We start from the raw sequence: 21,807 nt of genomic DNA, 5'->3' as shown, positions 1-21,807 counted from the left end.
ACTATAGCCAAATTATGGAAACAGCCCAAGTGTTCATCAATTAATGAATGGATAGAGATGTGGTATCCATATACACACACAGGTACACACACACACATTGGAATATTTTTCAGAAATATAAAAGAATGATCTGCCATTTGCAACAACAAGGATGGAGCTGGAGAGTAACTGAGTCATAAAAAGACAAATACCATGTGATTTCACTCATATGTGGAATTTAAGAAACAAATAAGCAAAGGAAAAAAAGAGAGAGAGAGAGACAAACCGAGAAACAGACTCCTAACTATAGACAACAAACTGATGGTTACCAAAGGGGATGTGGGTGGGGGGATGGGTGAAACAGGTAAGAATACACTAATGAGCACTGAGTAACATACAGAATTGTCAAATCACTGTATTATACACCTGAAACTAATATAACACTGTATGTTAACTCTACTGGAATTAAAATTAAAAACTTCATTGAAAAAAGTTTTGATGCATAGGAGGGATTATCTACAATACAGCCAACTGAAGAAACGTTGGCTTCTCTGATAAGGGCTTCCTGCTTCTCTGAAATCACAGTAATGAAAACATGTAAACCACCAGAATGCTTCACACATTTAAAGCTTTTATTTTGAAAAATAAAATACAAAAGTCATTAAGTTGTAAATGTATACGGTAATTCCTCAACTTCTCAAAAACAATACAATGAATTATTTAAATAATTAAGATATTTAATATTATCCACATCAATACATTTAAACAGGAAGTGTTCTACAAAACATTAGAACATGTACAGACAACCTATTCCAAGATGAAACTGCCCAATTTTTGCTTATAGAATCCCATTTTAAAACCCTCCCCTTGAAACAAAAGTTTGGAATCTGGTAAGAAAAGACGAGGACCAGAGCAGTTTTAACAGAAAGCACACGTTCCCTCTGGACTTCGTATCCACAGGGTTGTGCACGTAATTAGGATCAAGAGCACTGTACTCAGGGAGCAGATCACTCAGGAAGGCCCAAATGTATACCGACTTCCCACCCTCTCAGTGGGGAGAGCCTGGCAAGTGAACAGGAGATGTGGGCCATGGTACATACGCTCCACTGATCTCAGCAGGGGACGGCCAGTCCTAGAAAATTCCCTTCTGTTGAAAAGGCAGCAGTCTCCCCTAGGGCAAACAAATAGAATCTGGTTATAGGTGTGGAGTCACACTTTGTCTCCCCTGCACCATACTGCTTCCTTCCCAGTTGTGGTCCTGGTGTAAGCCAGGTAGACAGGGAGGAGGACAGATAACTACAAGAACAGCTGCCTCAGAAGGACGACCAAAGAGGCACACTCTCCCTCAGTCTGCGATGCTTTTAGATGCCTGCCAGTAGCTTGGGTACGCGAAACAAGCAGACGGCAGCCAAAGCAAGGGCTGCTCCTGCCCATTTCTAAGTGACTGCAACTGTCATCTGCAGTTGAAGCTACTGCGGGGGCACTGGTAGGGATGCATGTTCAGGGGTCCAATATGCTGACTCTTTGTTTTAAAAAAGTGGAGACCAACGTTCTTTAAAGGAAGATTTAGAGAACACAGTGACTGTCATATTCAAATGCCAAAAGCTTTCAAAAGACAAGAAGAAAGACTATCATCTGTCCTGAGATGCTTTGTCTTCCTCGCTTCTTCTGAGTCCTTCTCGCATTGTATATGGGCACCTACAGGCCACACTGAGCAATGCAAGGATGAAATGATGCTGTGGAGGCAACTCGAAGGCTGAAGTCAACAGACATTGTATTCTGTCTTGTAAAACAGCTGATCAATAAACGAATCCCTGTGTGTGTATTTCAGGGAGGGAATTTATAGATTTTAAAGTATCTTGGATCAACAAAATTATCCAAGGTTTGATAACTGCAGTTATACAAGTCCATAGAGTATATGTCTAACATTTAGCATTTGCTCCTTAGCAAAAAGGCATTCATAAATCCTGAAACTCATTAATATTACTAGCTCGCTGCTATCCATGATTTTGACATGGCTTAGCAGTGTTCATGTGCTTTTTGTCTATTATCCACTAACACCTGGCAAGTCATAAAAATCTCTTATTCAAATTATTCAATCTCAATTATCTCATCAGTACAACAGGAATAATACCACCTACTTGCCAGAGTGGCTTGAAACCTGAAAGAATGTATCATATTATATAAATTATATAGTATATGTCATATAATATGTCATTTCTATATTACATACATAAAATGCTTGATACTTTATGCCTGGTATAGAGTATGCACTCAATCCACTGTTATTATATAAATAAAAATAAAACAACAAGTAAGACTGTAAGAAAAAAATCACATTTTTAAAAAAGTTTTTCACGTTCCAAATGAAAGCACCACAGGGTGGTGGAAGAAGCCTTGGCTTTCACCTTCCTGTGATGTGACTTTGACAAACAACCTGCTCTCTCTCTAGGATCAGTTTCCTTATCTGCAAACAGGTGATTGGGGTTAATGGTCTCCAGATTCCTTTCATATTAAAAGAAAATATTATTTTTATCATCTTAAACTCCTTTTATTAAAAATAACGGCTAACACTATTTGAGCGCTTACTAGGTGCCAAGCTTTTTGTAGACATTGTTGTGGTTAATTCTTACTATTACTCTCTTATTTATTAATAATCTTATTTATTAGTCCTCATTTTACAGATGAGGAAGGTAAGACACAGAGAAGCAATTAGCTCAATGCCACAGAACCAAGATTCCAACCCAGGCCGACTGACTCCAGAGCTGTGCTCTCCACCCACCCCAGCCACACCTCCTCCTAAGAGAGCTTAAGCAGGAAACCCAAAGACCCAGGAATGTCCCCCAACCCTCACCTCATATATGTAAGAGGTTCCTGGCTCTGCTACTCCACTTCCTCAGTCTGTCAAAGGAAGCAAAAGATGTTTTAAAGTCCTTGAAGTTGGTCAGCATGAAAAGTGACTGCTCCCATTGAAATATCAGGTGTAGTTTGCAGGCTCTGATCACAGATTTTCTAATGAACTCAGTCTGCAACTGTTGTATAATAAAGAATTTGACTGGCCTTTGTCCCTGGTTGCTGGTAGGGAGGCTAAATTCTTGGATTTTCCCAGGTAACAGGAATGTCTTTGTTAATTCAGGAGCTCCTTGGATCATACTTGAGTTATGCTAAGAGACGACATAACTCAGGATGGAAGATGGTCACAGGAAGACTAAACCTTTCACCAGAGACCTGGGACTCTGAGCCAGCCCAACCCCTGGGTAGCGGACATTGACTGGGATTGAATTCAATCACATGACCAATGATTCAGTCAACCACATCTATGTAATGAGATATCGATAAAAACTCTGGATGCTAAAGACCAGTGGAGCTTCCTGTCTGGTGAACACATGTACATGCTGTTGGGAAGGAGAAGTACCCAAACTCCACGGAGAATGGGCAGAGCTCTGTGTTTGAGACCCTCCCAGGCCTTGTCTTACATGTCTCTTCATTTGGCTGATCCTGATTTGTATCCTTTAAAATCAAACTATATTTGCAAATACAGTGCTTTGCAGAGTTCTGTGAGCCTTTTTAGCTGAATAGCAAACCTGAGGGTTCTGTGGGTTTCAGTTTTCTCATTTATGATTAGTTAAGTCAAAGTCTTTTACAGCCCTTTGTCTAAGTATGTGTGTGTGATGCATTAAACTAACCAGAATAAGGTGAGTGAATGCTTGTAAGCCTTTTGTGCAGTTTTTTTTTTTTTTAACTGATTTGTAGGTACCCTCCATATTCTACAGAGGAGTCCTTTGCTTCAATTATTTTATCCCACTTAAGGCATACTTTTTTGCTCTTTTTATGATGCTTTTTAATAATAAGTAAATATGATCAATTTTAATGGAGTCCAAGTTATCCATTTTAAAATTAATGATTAGTGTTTTCTATGATTTAAGATATCCTTCCCTCTTAAGGTCATGAAGATGTTCTCCTTTATTGTCTCCTAAAACTTTACTTTTTGCCTTTCACATTTAGGTCTACAATCTGTCTGGAAATGATTTTTGAGTATGCTGTGAAGCAGAGGCATCCCTTTTAGCCTCAAATTCCCTTTCTTGACTCCTTCAAACTTTTTATGCAAAACGGTCTTTGGATTTGACATTCTTTTAAGACTTGCCTCTTGGATTATTCTCTGGCTCTAAACGCCACAGCCTGCAAGTGAGTGATGGCCTATTCATGAATCCATCCAGGTTTCTGGGACATCATGCCCAGCCCAGGCTCAGGGCCCTGTGCTCCCTTGTCGGCAAAAGTTGGTCACAGTCTTTTGGGGAAATCAGAAGTTCCTTGAGAAATTTTTTTTTTTTTCCTCTGACTCCTGAGGACTTTTCCGACTTCTCCCCATAAACAGAAATTTAGTAAACATCTGTTGAATAAATAGAATGAATGCATGGGTAGATTAAAACTAAATAGATGCTAATAAGAACATGCCTTGAAAGTAGTTTGAAATTCTCAAGTAAAAGGTATCAACTGTTCATGGCTGACTGTTATTAGACGAGGATTTCTTTCTTGTCTAAGACAGCTTTCTTAGAGAGCCCAGCCCATTCGCTCCAGGCTTGCTCTGGGCGACACGACTTCACACAGTCTGTGAGGTGGTATGTTTCCCTCATCAACCCATATCTGGAAAGATATTAGAAACTAAGTTCAGTGCTGAGTCTTCATTTCCTAATTCCAAGCTAATTACTGAGAGCAGAAGCCTGGAGGCAACACATATTATCACTAGGCTAGAAAGGGAAGTCTTCTGCTGGGCTCATGAGGGAGTTAACAATTCCTCCCCCACCACGATATAGGAAGGCAGATGATGTTCAGATGCAGGATACTCTGGGTTACTTCGGGTACATTGTGTCAGCTGCAACCATGCCTGTTTCTCTTCAACTCAAGACACGATACTGAAACCCAAGTAGGTGAGGGCATGACATTACAAGGATAACCCTGGATCTGTTTTATTAATCTTTTAAAAAGGAAAAGTTAGAATCTTCAAATTCTCACCATCCTTTCCCAACTTGGGGGCTTTGTAGTTGAGGGCTGATGGATGTGTATATAACAAATTCACAAATCTTCAATAAGACAAGTTAAAAGGCATGGATGTATATAAGAACAGAGTAGATTTTTATTTCAAGTTAGATATCAGAAGGCTGGAGCAGATTCACCAAGGCAGGCTCCTTATATGTGGAATACTGTATAGCTTGTAAGTGACCTCAAGCATTTGGATTTTAGTTATCGATAAAGCATTTCCCTAATTTTGGAAGACACTGAGCTATCTGAAAGTAAGACTGTGTTAAAAAGTAAGACTGTTGGGGCGCCTGGGTGGCGCAGTCGGTTAAGCGTCCGACTTCAGCCAGGTCACGATCTCGCAGTCCGTGAGTTCGAGCCCCACGTCAGGCTCTGGGCTGATGGCTCGGAGCCTGGAGCCTGTTTCCGATTCTGTGTCTCCCTCTCTCTCTGCCCCTCCCCCGTTCATGCTCTGTCTCTCTCTGTCCCAAAAATAAATAAAAAACGTTGAAAAAAAAATTAAAAAAAAAAAAAAGTAAGACTGTTAAAACCAACAATTATCAGAGGCCAATCTTTCTATGACCAGCACAGCACTCTTTAAAAAGATCACTTCAACACAAGAGCTCATCTATCACATTAAGAAGAGGAAGCAGATACAGTACCTGAGGTTTTTCTTTAAGAAATTCAGGTAGCTGAAATTCTCCTTTATAGACCTGGAAAAACAAAGCCAAGTGTGAGTTTAAGGAAACAGATACTGTCATCCTCACTTCAGGATGCTGGCAGCGCTTGATGGTGGATGAATTTACTGCTTCAGTCCTGGTCAGTTTTAGAATGGGAGGAAGCCTGTCAGTTCAAAAACAGCTAGCATTGAAGGACTAACTGAAATTCCCATTTACTCTGGCCCCACCTGTTCTACATTTTGCCTGAGTGCTGGCTGAGAGAGGGAGGGTCAGAGTATCTGAACAAGAAAATAAGCACCCAACATTCCAAGCTCCAATCATTTTAGCTGAGAGAGAAAGCAAGCCCTGGGCCATCTCTCTCAAGCAACCAACACAGAATTCACACAACTTAAGAACAGGCTCCTTCTTCTGGGCTGATGGCTCAGAGCCTGGAGCCTGTTTCCGATTCTGTGTCTCCCTCTCTCTCTGCCCCTCCCCCATTCATGCTCTGTCTCTCTCTGTCCCAAAAATAAATAAACGTTGAAAAAAAAATTTTTTTAAAAAGAACAGGCTCCTCCTGATTTCCTTTTGAAATCTCCACCCTTACAAACTCTAGATTTATTCCAAATTTACTTTTCTTAATGTACCCTATACCCTCATAATATTTTGAATATTAGATGATTCTGAAATCATACACACTTTTAACCTCAAAAATCTCAATTAAAAACTTACTCTTATCAATATATAAAATTACATTTATGGAAATAATTTTTTAAAAAGACAATACCAGGGCTCCTGGGTGGCTCAATTAGGCGTCTAACTTTAGCTCAGGTCATGATCTCATGGTTCATGGGTTTGAGCCCCACACTGGGCTCTGTGCTGACAGCTCGGAGCCTGGAGCCTGCTTTGGATTCTGTGTCTCCCTCTCTCTCTGCCCCTCCCCCATGAGTACTCTGTCTCTGTCTCTCTCAAAAATAAACATTAAAGGGGCGCCTGGGTGGCTCCGTCCGTTGAGTGTCCACCTTCGGCTCAGGTCATGATCTCACGGTTCATGGGTTCGAGCTCTGTGTAGGTTCTGTGCTGATGCTCAGAGCCTAGAGCCTGCTTTGGATTCTGTGTCTCCCTCTCTCTCTCTCTCTCTCTCTCTCTCTCTCTCTGCCCCTTCCCCACTTGTGCTCTTTGTCTCTCAAAAATAGACGTTAAAAAAAATTAAAAATAAATAAACATTAAAAAATAAAAATAAAAAACAGTATCATTTATAACAACATCAAAAAACTCCCTAAATACCTAAGAATAAATCTAAAAAAAGATGTATAAGATCTTTACACAGAAAGCTATAAAACATTATTGAGAGAAATTAACAACCAAATAAATAGAAATAGCATTCTCAGGGACTGGAAGATTCAATATAATAAAGATGTTCATTCTCCTCAACAAAGGAATTTCGACTAAAATTCTAGCATAATATTTTGGGTGGAGGGGGCAGGGGTAATTTCAAACTGATTATAAAAGTTCTAAGGAAATGCATAGGGCCAAAAATAATCAAAGTAATCTTGAAAAGAACAAAGTAGGGGACTTATTCTAGTTATTAAGATGCTATATTATACAGCTATAAATAAGCCAATTATACAGCTAACATACACACATATACAGCTATAATTATTATATATATTCTATTCTATATATATAATTAAGTTAAAGGCAGGCTTTGGTACAAGTACAGACAAATATATTAATGGAACAGAATGAAGAACGCAGAAACAGTCCCCTGTATACAAATACTTGGTTTATGACAAAGTATATGACAATTGCATTGCAAGCAATGCAATTAGAATGAATAAATAAATAAATAAATGTAGTATATAATGATATACTGAGTAGCAATTAAGAAAAATTAACTACTGCTATGACAATAACATCAATGATTCCCAACACATAATGACAAGGGGGATAAAAGCCAGATGCCTAAAAATGATATACATATCTCCATTTAAAGTACAGTAAAACCTTGGTTTGTGAGCATAATTCATTCCGGAAACATGCTTGTAATCCAAAGCGCTTGTATATCAAAGCAAATTTCCCCATAAGAAATAATGGAAACTCATATGATTTGTTCTACAACCCCAAAATATTCATATAAAAATGATTACAATACGGTAATATAATACAAAATAATAAAGAAAATACAAAATATAAAGAAAAATAAACAAATTAACCTGCACTTACCTTTGAAAACCTTCGTGGCTGGTGTGAGGGAGACAAGGGAGAGGGGGGTTATTGTGTAGGACGACTTTCACTATCACTAATGGAATCACTGCTGTCTCTTGGTCCAATGGAATCTTTTTCTGCACGGGGGCCATTGTATATGATCGCACGGATGTTGACTACAGTACAGTACCAAGCTCTTGTCATGGACTGTATTTAACGTAACTGGAAAGGGTCTAGATCTGCAGGCAGCCTGACTTAGAATGAAGCCAAAGCTTTCCTAAGCCTACTCTTGTCTGGAAAAGCAAGGACTGTCCACAGGTGCTTTGAAGTGGCAAAAAATACACTAGTGCCAGTTGTGGGCACCTTCCAATGTTCTGAAACATCACTGATTTCTGCCAAACTCTGCAGCCTGAGACTGAGCATCTGAGCATGGGAGATGATCACCCACAATCCCACAGTGACAGTGAGAGAGAGAGAAGAACCACTGGCTCAGTTGTGATCACGTGATGTTTGCAAGACATCGCTCGTTTATCAAGTTAAAATTTATTAGAAATGTTTGCTCATCTGGTGGAACACTTGCAGAACAAGTTACTCGCAATCCAAGGTTTTACTGTATTTTAAAGTGTGTAAAAAGGCAGAAACAATTTCATGATGTTAGGAATCAGGATACTGTTCACTCTGGGGAGGAGGGAGGGAGGGAGGGAGGGAGATGAAAGAGGCTTCCAGGGTGCTGGGAATTTTCTGTCTTGATATTATGAGTAGCAACTATGAAGCTACGTTCATTTTGTGATCATTTATAGAGTTATGATTTGTGCACTTTTCTCTGTGTATGTTATATTTCAAGAATAAAATTGAACAAATTAAGTCAGTAACTTATTGCTAAAAATCTACTGCTAACACACACACATGTACACAGTCTTTAAATATAAAGATGTTTGTTTCAACACTGCAATCGCAAAACAAAACAAAACAAAACAAAACAAAACAAAACAAAACCTGGAAGCTATTAGTGTCAATCAAAAGTAAAGAAGGTCTCCAGTAGCCAAAGTTAAGTAATTGCTGAACTTGACAAAGTATGGCAAGAAACCACAGATGGTTCTTAGGAAGAGAGTCACTGAGTAGCCCCTCAGAACACAAAGAAATCTTCTAAATGGTGAATCCTAAAGCTCACAGACCTAAAGGATTTTTACTTAGTGAGGACTGATCCACTTCTAAAAGCAGCAGCATTCCTTCTGAAATTCAGAGAATCAATGTACTTTTTGCCTCTTCTCTGCAATGTCTAAAACCTGCTTCATTCTTTGGGGTTTCTGCTACAGTCCTAAGAAGCCTAAATTAAAACAGAGATATCAGGGGTGCTTGGGTGGCTCAGTCAGTTAAGTGTCTGACTCTTGATTTCAGCTTAGATCATGGTCTCACGGTTCCTGGGTTTGAGCCTCAAGTCAAGTTGGGCTCTGTGCTGGTGGCGAGGAATCTGCTTGGGATTCTCTCTCTCTCCCTCTGCCCCTCTCCTGCTCATGCACTCTCTCTCTCTCTTTTTCTCTTTCAAAAATAAACATTAAAAAAATTAAAACAGAAATATCAGACTTTTGGATAAGGTATTTCCTCAGAGATGCATCACAATGGAAGATACAGTGGGTGCCAGATAACAATACTGCGTCTACCAGGACTGTTTCAAAAGCTACCATCGCCTCTTTCATACCCTCAAATGGTCCCAGGTCATGGGATGGGTGGGCAGGGGCCGTCTGGCCTAGCTGCTCCCTGAAGTATCTGCATGTAAGAATCCTGTTTGTTCTACCCTAACACCACAGTCCATAGATTGTTCCAGCTTCCTGCACCATGTCCCTCCCACCCCCATTTTAGTGAGATATAACTGACTATAACATTGTATTAATGTTCCAGATTTCTGATGTAGGAAGTGTTTAAGCCCCTGGAGCTGTGTGTAGCATGTTAATGCTGACTTCCACTGTGCATGCCTGCAAGCACCCACTATATCTAGCACAGGGGCTCAAGCCAATAGGATGGGGTTTTTTCTTTGTTTGTTTGCTTTTGTTTTTTACCAGATTCCCAGGTGTCTTTCCTTCTTCCTCTATTCATGGAACTGTGTCCCACAAACTCCCCGGGGCATAAGCTACTCAGGCTTAGGGTCTGTGCCCTGGCTGCTTTACTGAACCAGAACAAGTCTGATTTGCCCCAGTCCCTCTTCCAGTTAGTGGGTTAGTTCCCCAAGAAACTTTTGTTATATTCTTCATATCCTCTGACTCAGAAACTGACTCTCCTTTCTTTTAGCTAGCCTCCTCTGCTAGAATTCAAGCAGGAGGTTCACTGAAAGCCCAGGGGGTATATAGCTAGTCAGTGGCAGAGTGAGGCTCAGAGGGCCCTACCCAGCACTGTCTCATTATAACATGCTGTTTGTATTTTATTACCATTAGCAAATCTTATGGTTGAATCTTCCCTTCCCTTTTCAGTTCACTGTAAAAACCAGCAAGGTATGACAGAAAACAGGAGTGGGAACATCAAGTATTATAAGTGTCTTCCAGGAACTGACAGTTCCAGAAAGGTAAGGCTTGCATGAAAGGAGAAAAAACACCCCTGAATATATGATGTCACAAATGTAATAAAAAAACAAAAAGCGGTCAGGATAAGACATCAGATAAAAGGCTCAATCAAAAAGTTACGTGGGAAGATGCCTCCTTTGATTATCCTTCAGGGAACAAATGCTTCAAAAGACAGAAACTTTAGTGCTGACAAAAAGAACACTTTTACTGACAAAGTAATTCCATTTAGTGCAGAAATGAAGCACCACATTGCTTATAAAAACAGAAAAGTTAGGAATGGAATTTCCTTTGGTTAAATGAATGGTGTTTCTGGACATACTATTCTCTGGTACTAACAGAGTGAGGACTGCACTTGACAGCAATGAGCTAGGCACTCAGATCCAAACAATCCTACAGAACCCTCCTACCTCAAGCCCTGAAGGAATGATGAGGAGACAAAAGTAGGCTCCTGATTTTCAGGGTGCACTGGAAATAAAAATACTAAGAACAGCAGGTAAACATTATTGTCTCAGGTTAATGTTAAGTAAGTGCTTCATATGTATGATCTCACTGAATCCCACAATCTCTTGAGGGAGGTATTATTTACTCCCTTTTTACAGATGAAGCAATTAAGGCACAGAGAAATTAAGTATTTTGTCCAATGTAGTGAAATGAGAAGCTAATAGGTACCATGATTCACTTGCATTTTAAAAGGATCTTCCTAGGGCACCTGGGTGGCTCAGTTGGTTGAGCGTCTCTTGATTTCAGTTCAGGTCATAATCCCAGGGTCGTGGGATCAAGCCCAGAGTTGGGAGCTCCATGCTCAGCATGGAGCCTGCTTAAGAGTCTCTTTCTCCCTCTGCCCCTTTCGAAACCCTACTTGCACGCTGTCTCTAAAATAAAAATAAAATGAAATAAAGTAAAAGGATCATCCTGATTGCTCTGTTTACATTGTCAAGGGCCAAGGATAGAAGTATGGAGGTTACAGTAGTAATCCAGACAGGAGAGGATGACAAGGAGGTGGTGAGAAGTGGTGGGTGTGTGGATTTTTATTTTTCTAATTATGTCTAATTACACAGACTCGATGTAGGGTGTGAGAGAGCAGAGCGGAGTCAAGGATAATTCCAAGGTTTTTGGCCTAAGTAACTACCAACGGGAAATATGGAGTTGCCATTAACACAGCTGAGAAATGTTCTGACTACAGAATATTTTCAGGGGGAAGATCAGTAGGTTCAGTTTTGGATATATTAAGCTTGACATGTCTATTAGACAATAAATGAAAATGTCAAGTCACCAATTGGACATATAGCCTGGAGTTCATAGAAGTCTGGGTTGGGATATATAAATTTGAGAATTATCAACTTACAGATGGCATTTAAAACCTTGATACCTGATATGATAGCCTGGGGCTCAGGGTAGAGAAAGAACAGCACAGGACTTAAGACTGAGATATGGGGGCATTCTAACATTCAGAGGTCAGGAAGAAGAAGAAGAACCAGCAAATAAGACTGTGAAGAAGCAACCAATGACACAGAAGGAAAACTTAAAAAGTGATGTCCTTAAAACCAAGTGAAGGAAACCTATCAAGGAGGAAGTAATCAATTGCATCAAAAGATGCTGGGAGTTCAGATGGTAATTGACTACTCGATACAGCAACATGAAAGTCACCATCAACTTCACAAGAACGAATAGAATGGTAGCTGTAAAATTCTGAATGAAGTGGATGTAAGACAGAGAATGGAGAGGAACCGGAAATGGAGTACAGAAAATTTCAGTTTTGATGTAAAGGGAACCAAAGAAAGGAATGGCAGTGGCAGGGCAACTGGAATCAAGAAGTATGTTGTGTATGTGTGTGTGTGTTAAGATAGAAGAACTAAGGGCATATTTGTTTGTTGATGGCAAAGATCCCACTAGAGAGCAAAATCTGATGATGTAGGATATATGAGGAGATGGACTTGGGTGCCAAAGGGGAGGAAATGCCTTCAGATAGGATCACGGATGTAAACTTCTGTTACGCAGACTTTCTACTACGAGAGATGAGGATATCAGACCGGTAATACTTCCTTTCCTCTAGTCTCTCAAAAATTACATAATAATTTTTGGTTAAAGTCACATTCTGTAAGTTTCCATTATTGTGGCACTATAAATATCACCTATTTACATTTTCTTACACAAATTTGTTGTTGTCTTAGAGTTAGTAATAACCTCATCTTTTTCTTAATTAGTAGACTCTATAGTTTTTAGAGCAGCTTTAGCTTTATAGAAAAACTAGCAGAAAGTAAAGTCCCCATATATGTCCTCTCTCCCCCACAGCTCCCCCTATTAAAATCTTGCATTACTGTGGTACATGTTATAGTTAATGAACTAGGAATGATACCCTGTTATTAATTAAAGTCTTTAGTTTGCACTAGGATTCAGTCTTTGTGTTGTAGTTTCTATGGGTTTTGATGATTCCATAATGACACATATCCACCATTACAGTAGATACAGAATAGTTCCATTATCATACCCCCTGCCCCGCTCCACTTATTTACTCCTCCTACCTTCATGCAATCTTTTTACTGTCCCAGTTTTGCCTTTTTCAGAACATTATAGACTTGGAATCACATAGTATGTAGTCTTGTCACATTGACTTCATTTAGCAACATGCATTTAAGTTTCTTCCATGTCTTTTTGTGGCTTGATAACTCATTTATTTTAATCACTAAATAATGTTCCATTGTCTGGATATACAGTAGTTTATTTATCCATTCTCCTACTGAAGGCCATCTTGGTTGCTCACAAGTTTTGGCAATTATGAATAAAATTGTTAGAAACATTGTGTATAGGTTTTGTGTGAACAGAAGTTTTCAACTCATTTGGATACATACCAAGGAATGCAACAGCTGAGTGATACAGTAAGAATATGGTTAGTTTTATAAGAAACTGCCAAGCTGGGGGTGCCTGGGTGGCTCAGCTGGTTAAGCAGCCGACTCTTGATTTTGGCTCAGGTCATGATCTCACAGTTCGTGATACTGAGTCCAGCATTGGGCCCTGTGCTGACAGTGTGGAGCCTGCTTGAGATTCTTTCTCCTTCTCTCTGCCCCTCCCTTGCTCTCTCTCTCTCAAACTAAATAAACAAACATTTTAGGGGATGCCTAGGTGGTTCAGTCGGTTAAGGGTCTGACTCGATTTCGGCTCAGGTCACGATCTTGAGGTTTGTGAGATTGAGCCCCGCATCTGGCTCTGTCTTGACAAGGTGGAGCCTGCTTGGAATTCTCCCTCTCCTCACTGCTTCCCCCAACTCTCTCTCAAAATAAATAAATAAACATTAAAAAAAAAAACTTGCCAAGCTATCTTCCAAGTGGCTGTACCATTTTGCACTCTTACCAGCAATGCATGAGAGTTCCTGTTGCTCTGCATTCTCGTAATCTTAGGGTGTTGTCAGTGTTCTGGATTCTGGCCATTCTAGTAGGTGTATAGCGGTATCTTGTTTTAATTTGCATTTCCCTAAGGACATATGATGTTTTCATATGCTCAGTTGTCAGTGATATATTTTCTTTGTCAAATTGTCCATTCAGATCTTTTGCCCATTTTTTTTATTAAAAAAATTTTTTTTAAACATTTATTCACCTTTGAGAGAGAGAGAGAGAGAGAGCATGAATGGGGGAGGGGCAGAGAGAGAGACACACACACAGAATCCGAAGCAGGCTCTAGGCTCCGAGCTGTCAGCACAGAGCTCGACTCAGGTTTTGAACCCACAAACCATGAGATCATGACCTGAGCCAAAGTCAGACATTTAACCAACTGAGCCACTCAGACACCCCTTTTGCCTATTTCTTAATTGAATTGTTTCTGAATTTTAAGAATTTGCTTATTTTGTACATCAGTCCTTTATCAGATGTGTTTTGCAGAAATGTTCTTCCAATCTGTGGCTTTTCCTTTTCTTCTCTTAACAGTGTCTTTTACTTTGTCTGAAAGCTCCTCCAGCTGTCTTTTATTTGTGCTATCATGGTATATCTTTTATTTGTCCCTTTGCTTTTAATCTATCTGTGTCTTTATATCTACAATTTCTTGTTAAAAGAAAACTGGGGTGCCTGGGTGGCTCAGTCTGTTAAGCATCCAACTCTTGATTTTGGCTCAGGTCATGATCTCATGGTCATTGAGTTCGGGCCTCTCCATCAGACTCTGCACTCTCTCCCCCTCTCTCTCTGTCCCTCCTGTGTGCTCTCTCTCTCTCTCTCTCTCAAAAAGTAAATAAAATAAACTTAAAAAAGAAAACTATTTTCTCTACTCAGAGTCCTTCTGATACCATTGTAGGGTTTTTCTTCACACCAAGAAATCCAAACTTTCAAGAGTTAGCACAGATCTCCACAGGTTAAGGATGCAAGTCCAGGCCTCCTGTGTAGTGTTTCCCACAATCTCCTCCTCAGGTTCAATAATTTGCTCAAATAATACTCAGAACTCAGAGAAACACTTCACTCATGATTACTGGTTTATTATAAAGGATACAAACAGCCAGATGAAGAGGAATGTAGGATGAGGTCTGGAAGGGTCTTGAGGGCAAAAAGTTCTGTCTCTGTGGAGTATGCGGTACACCACTCTTCCAGTCCATGGGTGTGTTCACTAACCTGGGAGCTCTCTAGACTCCTTTGTTTTCTTTTAAGGTTTTAATGGAAGTTCCATTATTTAGGCACAACTGATTAAATAATTGGCCAGTGGTTGATCAACTCAGTCCCCAGCCCCTCTTTCCTCGCTGCATCTAGAGAAGGTAGGGCTGGAAATTCCAAGCCTCTAAGCACATGGTTGGTTCCTCTGGCCACCAGCTCCCATCTTGAAGCTATCTAAGGGCCCATAAAGTAACTCAATAATCTAAACTCAGTTGTGCTTGGGGCGCCTGGGTGGCTGAGTTGGTTAAGTGTCCAACTTTGGCCCAGGTCATGATCTCACAGTTCGTGAGTTTGAGCCCTGCTTCGGGCTCTGTGCTGACAGCTCAGAGCCTGGTGCCTGCTTCAGATTTTGTGTCTCCCTCTCTCTCTCTGCCCCTGCCCCACTTGTGCTCTGTCTCTCTCTCAAAAAAATAAACATTTAAAAAAAATTTAAAAAAATTCTTTAAACTCAGTTGTGCTTGAAAAGGGCTTACTATGAATAACAAAAGATGCTCCTTTCACCCTTATCACTCAGAAACTACAAGGGTTTTAAGAGCTCTGTTCTAGGAGCTGGGGACTGAATATATAGTTCTTATATCACAGTATCATACCTGCAGTAACTTATATGTAGATAACACACTTGTAGATAACATATAGGTGGGTTTTGTGTTTAATGCACTCTGGAAGTATCTGTCTCCTAATTTAGACCATCCATATATATATATATATATATATATATATATATATATATATATATTTTTTTTTTTTTTTTTTTTTTTTTTTTTTAAGTAATCTCTACACCCAACATGGGGCTCGAACTTACAAACTTACAACCCTGAGATCAAGAGTCGCACACGCCACTGAGCCACCCAGGTGCCCCTAGCCCATTCACATTTAATGTGATTACTGACACAATTGGTTTAATACCTATGATATTTGCAACTATTTTCTTTTTGCTGCCCTTGGACTTTCTCGCTTCTACTCTTTTTTACCTTCTCCAGTTTTAATTCAGCATTTTATGTGATTCCATTTTCTCTCCTCTCTAAGCATGTCAATTATACTTCTTTTTAAAATGTCTTCAGGGGCACTGGGGTGGCTCAGTCGCTTAAGTGTCTGACTTCAGCTCAGGTGATGATCTCGCGGTTTGTGAGTTCAAGCCCCACATCGGGCTCTGTGCTGACAGCTCAGACAGAGCCTGCAGCCTGCTTCAGATTCTGTGTCTCCCTCGCTCTCTGCCCCTCCCCCACTCACACTCTGTCTCTGTCTCTCAAAAATGAATAAATGTTAAAATAAAATGTCTTCAATTTAAAGAAATGGAAAGACATTCCCTGCTCATGGATTGGAAAAATAAATATTTTCAAAATGTCAATACTACCCAAAGCTATCTACACATTCAATGCAATCCCAATCAAAATTGCACCAGCATTCTTCTCGAAACTAGAACAAGCAATCCTAAAATTCATATGGAATCACAAAAGGCCCCGAATAGCCAAAGGAATTTTGAAGAAGACCAAAGCAGGAGGCATCACAATCCCAGACTTTAGCCTCTACTACAAGGCTGTAATCATCAAAACAGCATGGTATTGGCACAAAAACAGACACACAGACCAATGGAATAGGATAGAAACCCCAGAACTAGACCCACAAACGTATGGCCAACTCATCTTTGACAAAGCAGGAAAGAACATCCAATGGAAAAAAGACAGCCTCTTTAACAAATGGTGCTGGGAGAACTGGACAGCAACATGCAGAAGGTTGAAACTAGACCACTTTCTCACACCATTTACAAAAATAAACTCAAAATGGATAAAGGACCTAAATGTGAGACAGGAAACCATCAAAACCTTAGAGGAGAAAGCAGGAAAAGACCTCTCTGACCTCAGCCGTAGCAATCTCTTACTCGACACATCCCCAAAGGCAAGGGAATTAAAAGCAAAAGTGAATTACTGGGACCTTATGAAGATAAAAAGCTTCTGCACAGCAAAGGAAACAACCAACAAAACTAAAAGGCAACCAACGGAATGGGAAAAGATCTTTGCAAATGACATATCGGACAAAGGGCTAGTATCTAAAATCTATAAAGAGCTCACCAAACTCCACACCCGAAAAACAAATAACCCAGTGAAGAAGTGGGCAGAAAACATGAATAGACACTTCTCTAAAGAAGACATCCAGATGGCCAACAGGCACATGAAAAGATGTTCAGCGTCGCTCCTTATCAGGGAAATACAAATCAAAACCACACTCAGGTATCACCTCACGCCAGTCAGAGTGGCCAAAATGAACAAATCAGGAGACTATAGATGCTGGAGAGGATGTGGAGAAAAGGGAACCCTCTTGCACTGTTGGTGGGAATGCAAACTGGTGCAGCCGCTCTGGAAAGCAGTGTGGAGGTTCCTCAGAAAATGAAAAATAGACCTACCCTATGACCCAGCAATAGCACTGCTAGGAATTTACCCAAGGGATACAGGAGTACTGATGCATAGGGGCACTTGTACCCCAATGTTCATAGCAGCACTCTCAACAATAGCCAAATGATGGAAAGAGCCTAAATGTCCATCAACTGATGAATGGATAAAGAAATTGTGGTTTATATACACAATGGAATACTACGTGGCAATGAGAAAAAATGAAATATGGCCCATTGTAGCAACGTGGATGGAACTGGAGAGTGTAATGCTAAGTGAAATAAGCCATACAGAGAAAGACAGATACCATATGGTTTCACTCTTATGTGGATCCTGAGAAACTTAACAGGAACCCATGGGGGAGGGGAAGGAAAAAAAAAAAAAAAAAAGACGTTATAGTGGGAGAGAGCCAAAGCATAAGAGACTGTTAAAAACTGAGAACAAACTGAGGGTTGATGGGGGGTGGGAGGGCGGGGAGGGTGGGTGATGGGTATTGAGGAGGGCACCTTTTGGGATGAGCACTGGGTGTTGTATGGAAACCAATTTGTCAATAAATTTCATATATAAAAAAAAAAAGAAAAATAATAAAGACAACTAATAAGAGATACAAAAAAAATAAAATAAAATGTCTTCAGTGGTTATCCTAGAGCTTGCAATATACATTTACAACTAATCTAAGTCTACTTTCAAATGACACTGTAATACCTCACAAGTAGTGTAAATAAATAAGATTACTTCCAGTTCCTCCCTCCCTATCCTTTGTACACTCCTGTCATTCATTTCACTTATCTAGAAGTTATAATCACTGACTATATTGTTGCTATTATTTTAAATAAATGTTATCTGCTAGGACAATTAATGAGAAAAATTAAAGATATTATTTTACCTCCATTTATTCCTTATCTAATGTTTCTTCTCTTCCTTTATGTACCTGAGTTTTTCTTTTTTAGAGAGAGAGAGAGAGAGAGAATGTGAGCGGGGGAGCTGGCAGAGGGAGAGAGAGAGGGAGAGAGGGAATCTCAAGCAGGCTCCATGCTCAGCACAGAATCCTATGTGGGGCTCGATCCTGAGCTGGAATCAAGAGTCAGATGCTCTATCGATTGAGCCATGCAGGTGTCTCTAGATCTGAATTTCTGACCTATATTATTTTCCTTCTCTCTGAAGAGCTTATCATCTCTCACAAAGCAGGCCATTGGTGACAAAGTCCCTCAATTTTGTCTGAGAAAGTATTACTCCTTCAGAGGATAATTTTGCTGGTTGCAGACCTGAGGTTGGTGGACTTTTTTCTTTCAATACTTAAAATTTTTAAAAATGTTTTTATTTATTTTTGAGACAGAGAGAGACAGAGCATGAGCAGGGGAGGGGCAGAGACAGAGGGAGACACAGAATTGGAAGCAGGCTCCAGGCTCTGAGCTGTCAGCACAGAGCCCGACACGGGGCTCGAACTCACAGACTGTGAGATCATGACCTGAGCTGATGTCGGACACCCAACCGACTGAGCCACCCAGGCACCCTCAACACTTTAAATATTTCACTCCACTCTCTTCTTGCTTGTATGGCTTCTGTGGAGAAATCCAATATTATCCTTGTTACTCTACAGGTAAGGTGCTTTTGTCTTCTGGGTTCTTTCAAGATTTTGTTTTCGATCTCCCATAATTTGACTATGATAATGCCTACGTGTAGATTTTTTGGCCTTTATCCTGCTTGGTGTTTTCTGAGCTTTCTAGACCTATGGTTTGATGTCTGTTATTAATTTTGGAAGATTCACAGCCATCACTACTTTAAATGTTTCTTTTGTTCCTTTTCTTTCTTTGCCTCCTGGCATTCCTATTATACATATATTACGTCTTTTATAACTGCCCCACAGTTCTTCGATAATCTGTTCTCTTTCATTCATTTTTCTCTTTAAATTTCAGTTTTGCAAGCTGATTCATTTTCATTACTGGGCTGTGTCCTGTCTACGATAAGTCATCAAAAGCATTCTTCATTTCTGTTACAGTGGCTTTGACTTCTAGCATTTCCTTTAGATTCTTACTTAGTTTCTATCTGTGCCTGCATCCAGGTATTCTTGCATGTTATCGACTTTTCCCATCAAAATCCTTAGCACGTTCATCATAGTTATTTTAAATTCCTCGTATGATAATTCCAAAATCTCTGGCATGTATGAATCCAGTTTGAATGCTTTCTATGGTCTCTTCCACTGTGTTTTTGACTTTTAGCACACGTTGTAACCTTTTGGTTAAAAGTGGACATGATGTATTGGGTAAAAGGGACTGTGGTAAATACGCCTTCAGTGTGAGGATTTACACTTACCTGGCTAGGAATCAGCCTATGTTTACTGTTTGTTGAAGGAGTACCTATCAGAGGCTAAAATTTCTTCAAGTGTCCTTGTTTTTGTACTTCTTGTTGTTTTGAGGTTTCCCTAGAGACTTCCTTTAAAAACAGACTCTGAGCATTGTAGCTCTTTTAGTAGTAATCCACTGTCATTATACAAGATACCAACTGGTGTGGTGGTAGGGTGTGTGTGTTTGCAGGGTGGAGGAGACTATTCTATAACCCCATAGTTTCCATCTAAGTATTTTAGTGAGTCTGTGTGCCTGGGCTGGAACCAGCACAAGGGCTTCTCAGCTTCCCCTCCCACCCCTTTAGGTAAGACAGAAAAACTAGAGGGGGTTGGAGCTGGGTATTTCCTTTCCCCTAAGTGGCTTAGACTTTGGTAAAATAGTTTACTTTGAGGGCAAGCCGTTGTTAGAGAGTATCCCCCAAGCATATTTTAAGATGGTTACTTTTCCCTTCCCTCTGTCGGAGCGCCAGGGGATTTTTCTCTTATCTTTACCCTGTGGGGCTATGGAGGAAAAATTCACTAAGCCTCTGGCAATTCATCATTTACAGTTTATGTATTCCTAGCAGTACTGTCTTTAGTGGGAGGCTTGTGCTCTTGGTAATCTATGATTCTTGGCATTTACGTCTCCCTCTTCCATTTTTTTCCCCTTTCACAAGATATCCTTTCTGAAACACTTGGTTTACTTCCATCTGGACTACTTGTTCTCTAGGTCTCCTGCTCAGGTGCTATCTTGGAATTTTCCTTTGCTGTCATCTGGTATATTCTCCATACCTCTCTGGTTTTCATTCCCATTCCCTTGCCCAGGTCTTCCCTTTACTTGGTTAATCCTTCATCTTTGGTGGAGTATTCCCCTCAGTATGCCTCCTGAAAAGGCATATATAAGAAGCAAATCTTTTGTGATATTGCATGTCTGAACATGTCTTTAAGATTTTATTTTTGAGTAATCTTTACACCCAGCGTGGGGATCTAACTCACAACCCCAAGATCCAGAGTCACAAGCTCCACTGACTGAGCCAGCCAGATGTCCCTGAAAATACCTTTATTTTATCTTAATACTTGATTGAAAGTTTATCTGGTTATATAATTACAGATAAATAATTTTCTCTTTGAAATTATGGCATTGCTTCACTGTCTTCTAGCTTCCCATGTTTGGGTTGACAAGGCTTATATTCTTTTTTCTTTTCTTTCTTTTTTTTTTTTTTTTAACATTTATTCATTTTTGAGAGAGTGTGAGCAGAGGAGGGGCAGAAAGAGAGGGAGACACAGAATCCGAAGCAGGCTCCAGGCTCTGAGCTGTCAGCACAGAGCCCGACGTAGGGCTGGAACCCATGAACCATGAGTCATGACCTGAGCTGAAGCTGGACACTTAACCAACTGAACCACCCAGGTGCCCCTCTTTTTTCTTTTCTTTAAAGTTTTTTAGTGTTTATTTTAGAGAGAGACACAGAGCATACGTGGGGGAGGGGCAGAGAGAGAGAGCGAGACAGAATCCAAAGCAGGTTCCAGGCTGTCAGCACAGAGCCTGATGCAAGACTTCAACTCATAAACCACAAGTTCACGACCTGAGCTGAAGTCAGAGGCTTAACTGACGGAGCCACCCAGGCGCCCGCAAGGCTGATACCTTCTAATTCCTGGTCCTTTCTATGTGACCTTTGTTTTCACACTAGAAGCTTTAAGAATTTTCTTTTTATCCCTAGTGTTCTATAACTTTATGATAATGTGCCTGGATGAGGCTCATTTTCTTCTTCACTCAGTGGTACTGGAGATGCATGTGCTTCTGTTCCTGGAAATGTCCTTTTATTACAACTTTAATAATTTCCTCCTCATCATTCTTTCTCTTTTGCTCCAATTAGTCAAATGTTGGACCACCCGAATAAAGCCTCTAATTTTTTTTTCTCTCCAAGACATCTGTTGGTCCTTTTATTTTACTTTCTAAGAGATTTTCTCAACTTTGTTTTTCTAATTCTTTTACTGATTTTAAATTTCAGCTCTCATATTTTTAGTTTCCAAAATTTTAAATTCTCTGTTCCT

At 40.0% G+C, this 21,807-nt stretch overlaps 1 protein-coding gene across 2 annotated transcripts in view; it reads right to left on the bottom strand.

Annotated features, from left to right (window-relative positions):
- Positions 1–590: 590 nt before the first annotated feature.
- TPST1 (tyrosylprotein sulfotransferase 1) overlaps positions 591–21,807 on the bottom strand; it is a 176,143-nt gene continuing 154,926 nt past the window's right edge. For both annotated transcript variants that reach the window (XM_032591606.1, XM_030300886.1), the window contains 3 exons: positions 5,658–5,708; positions 2,834–2,880; positions 591–1,150 (listed from right to left, as the gene is read on the bottom strand). In XM_032591606.1, coding sequence (XP_032447497.1) covers positions 2,863–2,880; positions 5,658–5,708 — 69 coding nt within the window. In that variant the 3' untranslated portion in view covers positions 591–1,150; positions 2,834–2,862. The remainder of the gene's footprint in view (positions 1,151–2,833; positions 2,881–5,657; positions 5,709–21,807) is intronic.

Source organism: Lynx canadensis, chromosome E3 (genome assembly GCF_007474595.2).
Source record: "Lynx canadensis isolate LIC74 chromosome E3, mLynCan4.pri.v2, whole genome shotgun sequence".
Taxonomy (NCBI): domain Eukaryota; kingdom Metazoa; phylum Chordata; class Mammalia; order Carnivora; family Felidae; genus Lynx; species Lynx canadensis.
This window is presented reverse-complemented; position numbering and strand designations above follow the sequence as displayed.